This window comes from Apis laboriosa, unplaced genomic scaffold (genome assembly GCF_014066325.1).
Source record: "Apis laboriosa isolate Shangri-la unplaced genomic scaffold, ASM1406632v1 scaffold122_cov146, whole genome shotgun sequence".
In the NCBI taxonomy this organism is placed as follows: Eukaryota; Metazoa; Arthropoda; class Insecta; order Hymenoptera; family Apidae; genus Apis; species Apis laboriosa.
The window spans coordinates 2,433,149-2,450,830 of NW_025221084.1; the positions used below are offsets into that span (position 1 = coordinate 2,433,149).

Genomic DNA, 17,682 nt, shown 5'->3' on the forward strand with positions numbered 1-17,682 from the left:
AGAGAGAGAGAGAGAGAGAGAGAGAGAGAATATATATATATATACACATACATAATATATATTTTTCTGATATGACAGCATTAAAAAACATTAACACCTACATTTACGCGTAAAATATGTGCTTCAAGATACACACCATATATACGCGTACACACACAAGTTAATATATATAATCTATATGTCCATTTTAATATAATGTAAAATAATATTATATACATTTTCTATTATAAAAGTAAAAATTTTTTGTTTATATAATTTTTACTTCAATGTATGGGAAACATTTTATATATGCATTGAAATCATAGGAGGGTAGCAAAGGAAGTAAGAAGAAAAGCAAGCATGAAAAGGTAAAGCCAATTCTTGTAAATAAAGATGAGCCATTGGTCATTGTGACTGAATTAAGTTCTTCACAACCTCTTTCGGCTGAGGCTAATCATTTTGACCTCATTCAACCAAAGGATGACCTCGAACTCATACGGAGTCATAGTGTGAGTGAACTGCTTTTGGTAGAATATTTTATCTCATGTACATTTCATTCATTTTTCATATTTTGCAAAGCTTGCTGCTTTTATAACACAAAAGCTATATAGATTTGTGTAATGCTTATTTTATATCATTAAAACATTTTTAAATTTATCTGTATATTATATTTTTTAGCCAATTTTAATGCTATAAATTAATATATTATAAATATTTTTATACTTGTAATCAAAGAGGAGTTTAAATATTAACTTAAAATTGGTACATTATATATTTGTTTACTAAAATATTTAATATAGTACCACTTAAAAAATTTTTAATTTTTTATCTTTTTTTGTATTTTATGTATTTTGTGTGTATATTGTTTATAAAATTTTATTAATAAATAATTTAATATATAGTTATTATATGTTTGTTTCCAAAATAATTATAATAAAATTTAAATATTTTTCTCAATTTTAAAGTATATATATTTTTGTTGAACAGAAAGAGAACTTGCAACAAATTGGTCAATCTGAATCAGTTATAAATAAATCTCCAAAGGAAACTCCAACAAAATCAAAAAAAAGTATAAAAGAATCAATAAAAAAAAAGGATGAAAATGTTAAAGAAGAAAAAAAAGACACAATTACTAATGTTAATATACCACCAGTTCTTAATAAAGATTCTATAAAAGAAGTTAAAGAACAGAAAGAAATTTCAATTAAAGATGCAAAAGAATTCATGAAAGATACTATATCTTTTACTCAATCAATGAACAAGGAATCTAAAAAAGCAAAGAAAAAAAATGATATTTTAGCACAAATTGGTAAATTATTAATTATTTTATTCATTTTTTGCAATTAATTAATTAATTTAAAAAATTTTTATATAGACTACTATTAATTTTTTTTCATTTATTTAATTCTTATTATTCCTATGTATTTTGTTAAATAATTTATATTATTAAATACTCATTACATGTATTAAAGATATTGGAAATAAATCCATTATTGTTGTATATAATTCAAAACTTATAAATTTTTTTAAAGTGAAAATTTAAAAAATTTTTTTAAGATTTGAAAAATGGATCATATATGTTCAAAAATGGATCAGATAAGAAATTGTTCTAAAAAAAAAAGGGAACTATAGACTAATTTGGAACTATTTTGGATTAATATTTAAAAATTTATATAATAAAATATAATAATAAAATTTTTTGAAACCAAAAATAATGGATTTTTTTTCTGATGCTTCTAATATATAAAATTTTTAAAATTTTAAACTTTTTTCATTTTATTTTAGGTGGAGATAAAGATGCTGTTAATGTTTCTTTATTAATGCCTTTGGTTCAAAAAGCTGAACTTAGTCGTTCTGAAATACAAATTCTCATTGATCAACTTTTAAATAAGCAAATGGATAATCCTTCAGAACATTCAGAATGGACAGAAGGTCGTGCAGATCCAGTTATTAAATTAAAAAAACAATTGGCAGAAAAAGAAAAGGCTTTAGCTGATGAACACGAAGCAAATATTGCATTTCAAAATAAACTAAAAGAATTAAGAGCTGAATTGAATTCTGAAAGGTCTAGATTATCAGCTAATGTAAGACAATTAGAAGAAGCATTAAATGCTAAATGTACAGAAACTCAAACACTACACACTCGTATGCAACATATTTTGGAAAGTCATGCTGCTGAAAAGCAAGGATTTACTAGACAGATCGAACAATTGCAAACAAAAGTAAATGAAAATGCTGCAATTATTCACAAAATGCAAGAAGATCAAGGGCAAACTCAAGGTCATTTACAACAAGAATTGATAGCACAACGTAAACAAATGGAAGTTCAGTTTGCACAAATGCGTGAAAATGAAAATGCATTAAAAGCACAATTAGCTCAAAAGCATGTAGAAGTACAAGAATTACAAAGTGAATTACAAGCAACTTGTGAAAGTAGTACTGCTGAAATAGAAATGTTACGACAACAATTAGGGCTTATGCAAGGTCAATTAATGCATTCAGAAGGACAATTACAACATTTTAAAGAAGCTGGAGATAGATTACAAGATGTTGCTAGACAACTTGAGGTGAGGAAAAAAATTGTATATGTAATTGAATTCACAAAAGATTTAATTAAAATTTTATTTAATAAATAAATATATACATAAATTTTTATAATTACAATAATTATAATATTAAATTTTTATTTATTTTTGTTTAGGAATCTCATCGTGCACATGCTGATTTAGATCATAGATTAAAGAATGCTCATCGTCATGAACAAGAACTTCAAAAACAAGTAAACTCATTACAAAGCGAATTAAATGCTGTAAAAGCAGAAGCTAATGATGCTTCAGTATTAAAAACAGAATTAAATAAAACTCAATCTGAATTAATGAAATTAAAATCTGAGTTGTCACATTCAATGAATGAAGCGAAATTTGAGGCAGCTGAAATTACAGCTCTTAAAATGACACTTGTTAACAAAGAGGAGGAGTTAAAAATATCTCAAGAAGAACTTGTTAACAAAGAAGAAGAGTTGAAAACATCTCAAGAACAACTTAACAATGTACGAACTGAATTAAAACAATCAACAGAAAATATAACACAGTTGGAAATACAATTAGATACAGTACAGAAGAATTTAGATACTGTAAAAGACAAATTTGACAAGACAACGGAAAGTTTGAAAAAAGCTCAAAGTGACGTTAATACTTATCAATTAAATATGGAAAAATTAGAGGAAGAATTAAAACAAACTCGAAATGAATTAGAAAAAACACATGCTGAACTCAAAACTGTAAATGAAACAATGCATGAAATGAAAACATTGAAATTTGAGGTAAATAAATTACAAAATAATGAAAAACAATTAAATGAAATGCAATTGCAAGTTACACGATTGCAAGAAGAAAATAATATACTTTCTATGCAGGTATTATTCATTTAAATATTAATATGTACATAAAATATTGAATTGGAAATATATATAATATTTTTCCAGCTCACAAATCTTACAGACTTACAAAAACAACTTAAACAATTACAAGAAGAAAATGAATCATTAGCTTCTCAATTAGCAGCAACTACTGAACGTCCAGCTGCAGAAGGCCGAGAAAATGGAATTGATGATAATGTTCAAAAGAGCATACAATTTGTAGAACAAACTAATTTGTATGTTTATATTTTATAATAATTTAATACATTATATTTTTTGATTAGATGATATATGAATTATATTTTAAAGGTTGGCCCAAAAAGAGAGTCAATTAAATGAATTAAGAATTGAATTAACACATAAAGAAACAGAACTCAATCAATTAAATGCACAAATGGATGCATTACGAAGTGATATAAATAATCAACATAGTCTTGTGGCAAGTTTAAATAATGATTTAGAAACACAAAGATCCAAAAATAATGTAAGTTACAATATATAAATTACAATATATATTGTGTATATCACAATCAATATATAAATAGTTAAATTGTTATATAAATATCGAGTTAAATTATTAATTTTTTTTATATATTCGTGTGAAATCATTTTTATTGTTTCTTTGCAAATATTACTTGTATGTAACACTTCCATCACTTTGCCAATCTTTTTTTCATTTTTAAATTTTAAAAAATGTTATTTAAATATTTGTAATTTATTCATATGAAATATTTATCTCATAACTTATTTTCATTTATTTATAATTGGAACAGGAATTGCGTATTAAAAACTGGAAAGTGATGGAAGCTCTTTCTGCTGCCGAATTGCGTGTTAAATGTAATAATGGGAGTAACTTTGATGTAAGTCCCCATTTTATTTAAGCTAATTTTTATTTTTTCTTTTTTTTTTCAAAATTTAAAATTATTCTTATTTTTTCTTTTATTTTTTACATAAAATATATATATAATATATAATATATAATATAATATATAATATATAATATATAATATAATAAATTGTATTATTTAATCGTTATGTAAAAATTTATTTTTTTTATTTAATATAAAATATTAAAATTTTTTTATAACAATTATTTATTTATTTTTAGGAAGTTACACAAAAATTAAAAATTGAACAAGAAGAATTAACAAAGACTTTATTACAAAGGATATTCCCTGAAATAAAAATATCTGAAAAGTCATATGATCAATGGCTCAAAGTTTATGAACAAAAAGTGAATATAGTTTTAACTGAATTAAAAAAGAAAAGTATAGTTGATACTCATTCAGAATTAGAAAAACAAAATAAAAATTTGCAAGATATGGTTTCACATTATAAACAAATTATTGATGATACAGTAAGTTTTTCATATATTTATGATACATTTTTATTAAATTTGAATTTACAAATAAATTCAAAATTTTATAGGAAGGTATGCTCAATAAGCTTCAAAATCATGTAGAATCAGAAGAAACAAGATGGGTGTCTCAACTTCGACAAAAAGAAAATGAAATAGCAAGTCTTAGGATTAAATTGAATGATCTTTTGAATAAATTAAATATAAACGAAAATGTAAGTTATAATATAAGTTAATAAAATAAGTTAAAAATATATTAAAAATATATTACATCTAATACTATTTTTTATTTGTAAAAAATATAAATATATAAAATAATAAATAATAATAAAATATATAAAATAATGGTAAATAAATGATTATTTTATATGTATATAGTTACAAGATAAAGTAGTAGAATTGGAAACCAGATTAAAAGATGCTGAATTTTTTAAAGAACAAACTAATGCCGAATTATTGGCACTTAGATCTACATCAAAATTGAATGAAACAAACACTCAGGATCTAGGTACATTAGAAAAACTTCAAGAGGTAAATAAATATAAAATTATATTTATCTGGAATATAGGAAGTAGGAAGTTATTGAAAAAAATATAAGATAAATTTGATGTTATAGGAAAAAGCACGATTATCAGAAGAACTTCTAATAGAATGTAATAAAAGAGCAACAGCAGAAGTAGAATTGGAGAAATTACAGTGTGTCGTTACACAACTTCATCAAAAAATGTCACAACTTAAGGTATTGCATATATATGTATGTATGGATAATTGTCAGAGATTTCATTTTTGTTTTAAATGATTTATTCATTCTTTTCATTATATGTTTATGCGAGTCTAATACAAGATATTTGATAATAAATTAGAAATAAAATAAAGATTTTTAAATTATAAAAAATGTATAAAATGATATTTACACATCTATCAATATAATATTGAAATCGTTGAATTGCTGTAACGTAATATATTCTACAGAAAAAAATCTTTTAAAAAAATAGATACGATTTTGAAATTTCTAACAATTTCTTATATATAAAAGGAAATGTTAGAAAAATTTAAAATAATTAAACTTATTGTTGCATTTTAAAAATGAATATATATTTTAAAATTAAAATATTTAAAAAGATTTAAAATGTTTTAAATATAAATATATCATTAAAATGCTCTATTAATTTTAGAGTGAAGTTCATGGCGGTTGTAGCAGTTCAGAACAACCAACATTAAATGGGCCACCTACTTCTGAATGCTCTAATTCTGAGGTTAGTATACATTGATTTTAAATGTTTTGTAAGTGTTTTAATTAATTTTTATCCAGTGCCTTTTGTATAAAAAAATTAAAAACTTATGTTATAGCTGTAATAATAAAAATTATGGCTATAATGCGAAAATGTAAAAAATTAAATAATGCTGCAAAATTCTGAATGTATTAATTATAATTTGTGAAAATAATTACTAACAATAGATTTTTGCGTTTTATTGTTATTATTGTACTATATGTAATAATTATATAGTATAACAGTTCATATATAAATATTATTTTGTGAAAGTTACTTAAGTATTTAAATACTTTGACAAAATAAACTTTGATAATGTATGTATCTTGTGTCATAAAATTTTATTATTTTTTTCAGTTTTTTTCAAATATAAAATTTATTTAATGAAATACAGTTTTAATATTTACATTGATTATCTTTTACAAAGTATTATCTATAAAAAATTATTATATTTATTAAATGGACTTCATTAATATCAGCAGAACAAAAGAAGCAAGAAATCTAATTTTAATTTTAATTCTTTATAAATATTTATCTAATGAATATTATAAATTTAACATTGTAGTATTAAATTTAACAGATGTAGTATTATTGCTTGAATATCTTTAGTTTAATTCATATTTATATATACAATTTCATTTAAATTTCAATATAATATATATTTCAGTTATTCATATTTAATATTTTTGACATAGTTCATCTATAGTAATTACATTTGATAATATTTAAAAAAAAAATCTTAACTAAGTCTTTTAATAATTAAAATAAATCTGTTAATAATAAACTATAATTTACTAATATATTATTACTGCTACGGATATTCACGGATATTTTGTATATAATTTTGTATTTAGAAAAATGATATAAATGACTAAGAATTTATTTTTTTGTCATTAATTTTTAAAAAATAATATAGATAATACTCTTTATATATATTACTATTATTGTTTGAAAAATTTAAATTATTTAAAAAAAAATACTTGTAAATAATACATGTTTTTATTATATTTATTTATACGTCAAAAATGTAAATCTTTTAATAATATAAGGATAATAGTATAACTTTTCTTTTTTAAATATAAAGAAATTTTATAGATCATATATTATTTTGGTACAAAGGTATGTGGATTATTTTAATAAAATATAAAAAAATGAAAAAAATGTTCTTATGAAATGTATATATATCATTAATTTGATTGTGATTATCATTTCATTTTTAATCAATTTCTGAAACGACAATTTTGAAAATTTTTTTTTGATTTTTTAACCAAAAAATTTGATAAATTGTCGTCATCTAATATATTGTGTGGTGAGTTAAAATAATAATATATCTGAAATGCAGCCCCCAGTAGCAACACAGACTCTGATAGCTGCATTAGAAAATATTCTTCTCAAGAATACAGAGTTCGCAAATTGTTCCATAACCAAGCCCATCAATTTGGTTCAGTCTCAACAAGAAATTGACAACAGCCCCCTTACTACAAAATACTCCTCCAAATCTTGTCATATGACAGATCACAACACACAGGCTAGCTGGAATCCATTGATGAGCCAGCAGCATAAAAAGCACAAGAAAAAAAGGAAGGTAAACTCCAAAATTGTGAAAAGAGGAACAAATCTTATTGGCTCTGTTACTGTATAGGTGCACTTCATTTAATTATTAAAATGTGATATTTTTGTTTGGACTCAGTATTACAATGAATGTTATTTTAGATAATATCAAGTGTTTTATTTTATTAATTTCAATTATGAATAATTGCTTTGTATATTGATTTGTATATTGATTGTATATTGATTTTAAATCTTCTATAATATAAATAATGCATATGCATATTTTTTAATTTACATAATATTGGTGAAAATTTCTAGTTATTCTTAATTTTTAAATTTATAATATATCTAAAATATATAAAAAATATAAAAAAATATATTTAAAATAAGATTATTTTTTTTATTTCTCTATATAAAACAATAATAATTCCTTGTGATAATTTGGAGTCCTATTTTATTATTTTGTTACAATATTACAGAATATTATTTAGTAGTCCATTTGAACAGTATTTTGTAGTAGACCTACTTTTGTTGATTTCAATAATTTAATTATGTAATTTAATTATAATTTAATATTATTTATTGTGGCTGTCTATAAAAATATTAAGAATATTTATAAATGATATGTAGTTATATGAAACAATAAATTTTATATATATATATATATTATATATATATTATATATTAATTATATAATATATATAATTATTAATTATATTTTATAATTATATATTTATACATTTTTTATATTATTTTATGAATATTAATATGGTATTTTTATAATTTATTAGAAAATATTATTATTAGAAAATTATTTAAATAATTTACAATTTACATATATATATATATATATATACATTAGCTTTTTCAGTTTCATTTTTAAATCAAAAATCAAATTGGCAATATTACTATTAAAAAATATTAATAATAACTTTTTAATATTTCAGTACATTTTTTATATTGAATTTATTTATATATATATATATATATAACCTATAATATTTAGAATGTTTTATGAGTTATGAATCGCGATATACATAACAAAAATATATGCTAATAGCATTTTATATATTATGTAAGCATTTTATTTTATTTTGTTTAAAAAAGAAAATATGATTGGAATAAGTATTCTTTCTAATAGTGCATAATATTTTTTAAAAAAGAAAGTAAATTTTTTTCTAAAAAAATTGTTATTATGAAATTATTTGTTATTACGAAGCAAGATTGAGTTATTGATAATCTTATTTTGGAAAATTTGGTACAAATTATAATAATGTATTTAATATTATTATAAATAATAATATATTTATAACTCCCATTATCCCAGTGTTTGTTTTATAAAAAAATATTCAAGATTTATTTAAAATAACAGATATTATTAAAATAACAGCGATTCATCACGATTCGATTGTTAAAAACATTTGCTTTGACATACGAAATCTCATACCATAACGATGAATAACAATTTTGTTATTTTGATTGTTCTGACAGTCCACTAAGAAATCCATGGCAAAACGGCGCAGATTCGCAGGTATGCAAATCAAAGTATGAGATTCTGGAACTTTTCTTCCTTTAAAAGGATTGATAGTAGACTGCTAATAGCAGTTTATGCCAGGTCGTACTTATACTTATACTATCGTATAATTTATAATTTTATTTAATAATTAATTTTAAAATAATAATTTACGCACATTATTTTTCGTAGTATTAAACATTTATATTTTTATTTTAATGGGCACTATTTTATTATTTGCTTACAATTAGTAGCATTTCTTCAGCAAAGAAATAACAAATGTAATTATTCAATATTCGAATTGTACATAATAGTATGTTAAAAAATATTATGAATATTAAATATTTTATAATTATAATTTTTTTTCAAAAATAGTAAATATATATAATACAAAATATTGATTATATGATTTATAAATTTGAATAAAAATTGTTTAGTTCTATTAAGAATAATAATTAATTTCTAATATAATTTTATTAAAATATTTTATTAAAATATTAAACTTAATATTAGGTATATTAATATTTATTTATAAATAGAGCATTAATTATAATATATAATATTTTTTATATTGTTTTTGTACATACTTCATTGACAAATTTCTTAATTTTTTAAAAATATGTTCATTAATGATTTTTTATTTTTAGCTATTTTAAGTTCTGGCCTATAACATATGTATTCAAATATGTTGCACAGTGTTTAGATCTCATTAGTTTTATATTTTATTTAATCATCATAATGCATTTTGTATGTCTTGCATCTTGTTTGTCCCTACATATTATTAAGGGAAATAAATTTTATATATTTTGTTCTAAATTATATCAAATTATATATATATTGTGTACTTATATCATTATATCATTATATCATTTATATCAATATAAAATATAATTATATTATATATTATCATAAAATTTTATAACATATAAATAACAATATTTTGTTTATAAAAAATACAATATATACAATAGTTTATATAAATATAAAAAATTTATACAAAAATAATAATATTGCCAGCGAATGAAGTGATGCATAAATGCATAGATAATGAATCAAAGATTATGCATAACTACATATGAATCAATTTTTATGAACACAAACACTGGGGTAAAGGGCACACTATAAAAAAATTTTATTTGCTCTATCAAATTGAATATGTGATTTTCCATTGATTTTAATCATAGATAGTTTTTCATTATAGTTTTTCATCTGCTATTTTTTTATTTTTGTATATTTGTATTGCTTTTGCTCTTATATGTCTAATTAACTTTCTTTACAGATGGTAAATATATTGTTGGACATAACATAGTGTATTTTATTTAACAGCCACAATATTTAGAAGAAATGTGCTTATGTAAAAATTTTTATTATTATTTATTATTATTTTATTACTATTTTGCTATATAATTAAGTTTATGCTGTTTGCTTTTGAATTTTGTAATAATTTAAAAATGGAGAATGATAAAAGATTAGGATTAATTTGTAGTAATTTAAAAATGGAGAATGATAAAAGATTAAGATTTTAAACACAATATATTATTTAAAATTTTTTTCTTTTTTAAAAATTCAAACAGCATGAATATTATGTAAGCTTTTTAAGTGATTATTTAAGCTTTATAAAATATTTATTAAATACTTTTAATTTTTATTTCCAGTAGATATATTCTAATTATTTATATTTTTAATATATAAAGTTTATGTAAATTATAGAATATTAAAATCAATAATTAATGGAATAAAAAAATGAATTATTTATTTTGTATCTGCTGGAGCGAATGTACAAACAATTATTTTTATATTGTTTTTTGCACATATTAGATAATACAATAAAATTTTTCTTATCTATTTTTCAGGGTGGTTCAAGAAAAAAATAACTTCAAAGAACAAGCTGCGTTAATGCAGCATAATTGATCGAGACAATTGATAAAGGAAATATATATAAAATTACAAAAACTCCAACATTACATGAATATCAATGGAAAATTTGACCATTGAGAAGATTAACATAATAATGAAAATATGAATAATGTTTCTTATGAGAAAAATATATTATTTTATTATATGAGGAAAAATATAAATAATTTTGTAGTTAGACATTAAGAAGAAATAGAGCTGGTGTTTGTTACAATTACACAATTAATAGATATGAGGAAAAAAGCATAATTCAACAATTATTAAAATTATATTGTAAATTACTAAATAATAGTTATTTAGTTATTATTTTTGTTATGTAAAACACTCAGATGTGTTTAAAATCTTCATAGTTTATTTAAAATTTATTATTCATAAAATCATTTAAAACAAAATATACATATATTACACTTAATGTTCTAATATTGAGTGATATTTTAAATATCTTTATTATTATTATTATTTTTTTTTTTTTAATTAATAATAGACAGAATCTTAGATGATTTTCATATTGTCAAAAGATTTGTATACAAAGCTGAAATCATTAATGAATTAATGTGCAATAAATGAGTACATTTGTGTGATTATTATACAAAAATAATACATGAAAATTTCAATAGACATTTTAAAGCAATTTTAAATTATGCGAACAAATAATTAATTTTATAAAATATGAAAAAAATTTGAAAAATTAATTTTAATAAATATACTCTGGATAGGGCAATAACTTTAATAACTATGAATATTGTCATTATTTTTAATAGATATGGAAAAACATTATATAAAAGTAATAATTATTTTTTATGTAAAAAATTATTTAAATGATATTTATTTTATTTGAAACAAAAATGATAGACATTTAAAAAAATAGAAAATATTTAGAAATCTTTTCTACTTACAAAAAATTATTATTTATTTCCTTTGAATTATAACTTTTATAAAGTTTATGTCTCTAAAAATAATAAATGAAGTAATTAAAATTATTGTCTTATCCGGTATATTTTTTCAAAATTAAATCTATGATTTTTAATGATAATAAATATTAAATTTATTATAAAATTTAAACAAGATTGAGTAATCAGTATATAAATGGGGCATTTAAGAATGTTTGTTAAAGTTTTTATTTGTTAGTTTATTTTTACAAAACAATTATAATTTTTACTATAATCTAAACAGGCAATAATACTCTATTTATAATATATTAAATGTTTATTTCGTAAAATATCGTTTCGTTTATTTACAAAATCATGTAAGTTTTAGCGCAGTACTTATTTATATTTTACATTTAAAAAATTAGAGTTAGAAAAGATTATTAAAAAGATTATTGTTTTATTTCACGTTATTATATTATATACAAGTTTCAATAATAATTTGTAACTATAATGAATGATGTAAGTTATTTACCCACATTTTTTAAGTCTTAAATTTTAAGATTATTTATTCAAAGTATTAATACATTCACAATTTTTAAAAAATTTAATATATATCTGGTATAATTTAGATATCGAAATAAAAATGAAAATATAAAAATATTGGTCAAATCTATTTATTAAGATATAAGTAATTTAATTTTGCATTTATATTTATAATTTTATTGCCATAAAAAAATTTTTATAAATTTAGCTCTTTTATTTTCGAGATATATAAATTATTATAATATTTTTAATCAACCCTGATACAAAAGGTACAAAAATTATTCTACTTTTTAATATTTAAATTTTATTCACTCACATTACTTTAAACTATAAATATATTAAATTTATTCACAAATCTTTAATAAAACATATATTTTTTATAAACTTTTAAAAATTAATAAATCAATAAATATCTCAATATAATAATAAATTTTACTATATTAATTTAAAAATTTTAAAAACAACTTTTAATCTTTTCAATGTAAAAGAAATATTTTTATTAAACTAAAATCTTAAATCTAAAAACACTTTCCAGTACTTTTACTATGTTACGACTTATTTCAACTTTAAAATGAATCGGAAATAAAATAAAACGGTTTAATTAGCTGGAGAATAGTATTTATTGGTTTTGATTGGTCCTTCAATAAAAGTATTAAAAATTCATAATCGACTTATATTTATACTATTTTAAATAAACAATTAAGTAGATATACATATCGTTAAAAAAAATAAGTTTCATGTAGAATATGAAATTTATATAATTTATTAATGAAATCAATCTAACTTTATTAAATAATAAATTATATGAATTTTATATTCCATAATAAAAAATATTAAGTATTATAACTAATATTATTTTTTTTATAATGATATACATATATATTCTTATATTGTATATAGTTTTGTATTCTGTCAGATTTTGTTCTTGATATAAAATTGAAATTTTTGGCAGTAAAATTATCGTCTAAATTTATTAATTTTTATTAATTAATTTTTATTTTATTATATATTTTATTTTCATTATATAGAAGAATATAATGAAATAGCATGTGAAATTTTTCTAGTATTTGATATATTTCCTTTTTAATTTTGAGGAACTGAAAAATATACAAGATATATAATATATTTATATATTTATAGAATATTTTTGAAATGTTAAAAACGAAAAATTATATTGCATACAAAATATACAAAATATGTATGATATAAAAATAAAAATATACATAAAAATATACACACGTATAATATTTATACACATAAAAATTGGATTGAATATATTTTATTGATTTTTCAGTTAGACAAAAAACAATATAATTAACTAGAATCATTTCTAGTTGTTAAAGTCATCTTTTCTCTTGAGGCATAAATTTTGTAGAGCAAATAAAAAACAAAAAGAACAAATGTAAAAGAAAAATAAAAATAGAGTATAAATTGAAAAAACATTTCTAGAATGCTTCAAGTATACTTTTAGAAAGTATTTTGGTATTCTTTAGATATCTTTATGCTCAATAGTTGGTACTAACAATTCTAATTCTATCTTTATTTTTTTCCTGTTATTTTGTTATTGTTATTGTTTTTCTTATTTATATTTGTTTTATGTAAAATATCTCTAGAGAGTTCTTATCAATACTTTCATTGCATTTAAGATTCATTTTATTATTTTTTTAAAAACATAAATGTATTTATGTATTAATCTTTAATATAAAAAATGTAGATATTATATTCAGCTTTATAATATATCTCTAAGATAATGGCTTTGTAAAATATATTTTAATATGATATGAACGTTTAAATAACAACGTTAGAATAACAAAAATAGAATTTAAATAAATGAAAGTATGATTTAATAACAAAGAATTTTATTGAAAAAAAGATTTGTTGAATTCATTCACTATTTATAATTTTATAAAATATTTGTAAAACATTTCTAAATATTATTAGCATTGCAATTTTATTCTGAATTAAATTAATAGTATTAAAAATGATAAAGAGAGATAAAAGAGAGTTGACAAAATATAAATATTGTATAAGAATAAAAATAATGCTTTCAAAACATGGAATAAAAAAGTTGAATATTAGATTCATTTTGTATCTCATTTGTACGAATATTTCGTAATGTAAATGAGAAATCATAAGATTAAAAAAACTGTAATATAAAATAATGTGAAATAATTTAATTTAAAAAAATATAAAATATAAATATAACTTCAATTCATAATTTTAAAAAATATAAAATTGTAATATTATGCAAATTTATTATATTATATTGATATTATTAAAAGAATTATATTTTAAATACTTATATATAAAAAAAAAGAAATGTAAACAATTAATGTGTTACTATAAATTATCAAATTTATTTTGACTAAAAATTATAAAACAATTTATCTATTATTATATTATAATGATAATTTTTGATCATTAATAAATAATATAATATTTATAATAAAAATATTTTTATTACAATAAATTTATAATCTATATATAATGTCTATTGTATTCATTGTAGCAATATCACACATTATATAAAATTCTATCTATTATTTATCAATTAAGTGAATATTGTTTTTATTTTTAATACAGTTTATGTTATTTTTTAATTCAACATTGTTTGTAAAAATCCTAAAATATAACTACCCAAATCTTCATCTTGATTTGTCCATGATACATATACACTTTTTTGATCATCTTCATCACCTTCTACTTTTACTAAAACAGATTCAACAGATATTGATCCATCTGTTAATTGAACTGTCCAACCTGATAATCTTTCTTTCAATGGTTGTAATAATTTTAAAGTTGTTGAATGTGCAGGACCAGGATCTCTTACTTGTACAGTGGATGTAAATCGTACTACATGTTTCGTTATTCCTGCAGCTTTTGTTACCTTAAAAAAAGTTTTAAATTATTATATTTTAATAAATCATACTTTTAATAATATATATTAATTAAATAAAATAATTTAATTACTTCATCTGCATCTACAAGACATACTCCATCTTCTCGTAACATTAAAACACTATGGAGTAATCTTCGTCGCTTAGGATCTGGTGGTAAAGCTGAATATTTTTTTGCTTCAGCCTTTAATAATGCTAAAGAGGCATCTACTGGCACTTTGGAAATAGTTGTGATAACACAAGTTTCACCATTTGCAGGATTATAACAGTTAGTTCCAAATTCTTGTTTTATTTTTTCTTTTAGAAATTCCATTTTAGCAAATTCACCATGTACAAGCATAACATTTTTCGGTTCACAATATTGTATTAATTGCATAATACCTTTTGCATCTGCATGAGCAGAGAAAGACATATATTCTACTGCCATTTTAACTTCTACAATCTGTCGGTTTTCAAATTCGATTCTTCTAGAACCATTTAAAACTTTATGTCCAACAGTGCCTTGGACACAAAATCCAGGCATAATAACCATATTTGCTTCATTTGGAGCCCATTTTTTAAAAATTTGTAAAGATAATCCTGCATGCAACATACCTGGAGTAGCAAATACTACCATGGCCCCAGGATTATCAATATATGCTTTATCAAATGGCTTTATGTGTTTAAAATCAAACATATTTCTTTGTACAAAAGTTTTCTTAATTTTTTGATTTGTCCAAGTAATAAACATTTTATAATAATTATTAGCTTTTTCAGTTAATCCTAAAGCAAAATACACGGGAACTTTTAGATTCATTCGTTCCCAATATGTTTCCAACAATATACATAATTCTTGTGCACGTCCAAGAGCAAATACAGGGATTAATACTTTGCCACCTCTATCTATACATTCATGAACCTAAAAAATAACTTTATATAAAATTTAATACTAATGTATAATATTAATTATTACATACTTTTTTTAAAAAGTCTCTTTCTCTACATCTCTTAGAATCTCTAATAGTTGTTGCATATGTTGATTCTGATATTAATAAATCTGGTCTACATTTATCTATCCATGCAGCACCTAAATGTCTATCAGGTGTCATATTATAATCTCCTGTATATACAATTGATTGTGAACCAACACGAATCCAGAACATTGCAGCACCAAGTACATGTCCTGCATAATATGCTTTTATTTCTAGTTCTGAATCAACCATTACAGATTGATGCAATGTAACAGCAATAACTTTTTTCATACAGTCTTTTATCATTTGTGATGTAAAGAAATTGCTTTCTCCTTTACGTTCTACTGCAACTTTTCTCATATCTTCAAGTAAAATTGGTGCAATTGCTTTTGTTGGATGTGTCATATAAATTGGTCCAGTATAACCTACCTATAAATGAAATTATTTTTTAAAAAAACATATTTCAATATATTATTTATATAACTTATGTTACCATTTCTGTAAAATATGGAAGAGCACCACAATGATCTAAATGAAAGTGTGAAATAATCACACAATCTATATAATTAGTTGCTGGACCTTCCGGAATTATGTATGAAAAATCTGGGAATCTCCTTTCATCATTAAAGCCCATGTGCATGCCACAATCTAACATAATATTCTTTCCACCCATTGATACAAGAATGCAACTTCTTCCAACATCTTGACCAGCTCCTAAAGGTGTAACTTTAATATCTGGCATTTTCCTAAATAATATATCAATTAAAGTAATTTACTTATTTTATTTATTTATATAATATCATGTTATTATAGAAATATTATAATATTTATTATAATATTCATTATAATAGTTAAAATTAATTTTGCAAATTAATTTTCGTAAATAATATATTAACTAAAACGATTTATTCATTATATTTATTTATGCACTATCATTTTATTACAAAACAGTATATTAATTATAATAATTAAATTGAAATTAATTTTGCAAAAATATGGAAAATATTATAATTGAATTTTTAATAAAGAATAAAATTTACCTATATCAGTCTTTTGACTGATAAACAATTTAAAAGTTTTTCGATATATATTATTAAGTATATAGTTAATGCATAAATATCGATCAATGATCTTTCATTTTGTTATTTTTCTATAATTAAAAGTAAATTAAATCCCAACATTAACTCTTGTTGGATCATGTTATTAACGTGTTCTTTCTGGCAATTGTTCTTAACATAACCTCTAAATTTTTTGATGTTAAAGGTGCATATTCGAAATAATTCTATATATAGTCCAATTTTTATTATAAACTTATATCTTATATTATTTTAAAATATTTAATCAATATATATTTTTATATATAATAATATTTTTTTATTTGAGTAATTACTCATGAATTACATTAAAATAATTTATAACA

General features: G+C 20.6%; 2 protein-coding genes across 7 annotated transcripts in view; one reads left to right on the forward strand and one right to left on the reverse strand.

The window, feature by feature from the left end:
- The window catches only part of LOC122720207 (kinectin), a 15,464-nt gene extending 3,865 nt beyond the window's left edge, over window positions 1-11,599 (forward strand). Inside the window, exons 4-18 of one of the 6 annotated variants that reach the window (XM_043946748.1) lie at window positions 306-488; window positions 967-1,288; window positions 1,765-2,546; window positions 2,681-3,394; window positions 3,464-3,633; window positions 3,707-3,881; window positions 4,171-4,257; window positions 4,506-4,754; window positions 4,826-4,969; window positions 5,133-5,285; window positions 5,371-5,493; window positions 5,930-6,010; window positions 7,368-7,610; window positions 9,068-9,107; window positions 10,943-11,599. In XM_043946748.1, coding sequence (XP_043802683.1) covers window positions 306-488; window positions 967-1,288; window positions 1,765-2,546; window positions 2,681-3,394; window positions 3,464-3,633; window positions 3,707-3,881; window positions 4,171-4,257; window positions 4,506-4,754; window positions 4,826-4,969; window positions 5,133-5,285; window positions 5,371-5,493; window positions 5,930-6,010; window positions 7,368-7,610; window positions 9,068-9,107; window positions 10,943-10,986 — 3,510 coding nt within the window. In that variant the 3' untranslated portion in view covers window positions 10,987-11,599. The remainder of the gene's footprint in view (window positions 1-305; window positions 489-966; window positions 1,289-1,764; window positions 2,547-2,680; window positions 3,395-3,463; window positions 3,634-3,706; window positions 3,882-4,170; window positions 4,258-4,505; window positions 4,755-4,825; window positions 4,970-5,132; window positions 5,286-5,370; window positions 5,494-5,929; window positions 6,011-7,367; window positions 7,611-9,067; window positions 9,108-10,942) is intronic. The other 5 variants (XM_043946749.1, XM_043946752.1, XM_043946750.1 and 2 more) reach the window with 5 other exon arrangements.
- A 3,294-nt stretch (window positions 11,600-14,893) lies between these two features.
- On the reverse strand, window positions 14,894-17,465 carry LOC122720252 (integrator complex subunit 11). Its single transcript, XM_043946824.1, has 5 exons — window positions 17,303-17,465; window positions 16,756-17,008; window positions 16,269-16,691; window positions 15,386-16,210; window positions 14,894-15,302 (listed from the first exon to the last, which is right to left on the reverse strand). Exons 2-5 carry the CDS (start codon window positions 17,002-17,004, stop codon window positions 15,012-15,014), a joined length of 1,788 nt encoding a protein of 595 aa, XP_043802759.1. The 5' UTR covers window positions 17,005-17,008; window positions 17,303-17,465; the 3' UTR covers window positions 14,894-15,011.
- Between the last annotated feature and the right edge of the window lie 217 nt (window positions 17,466-17,682).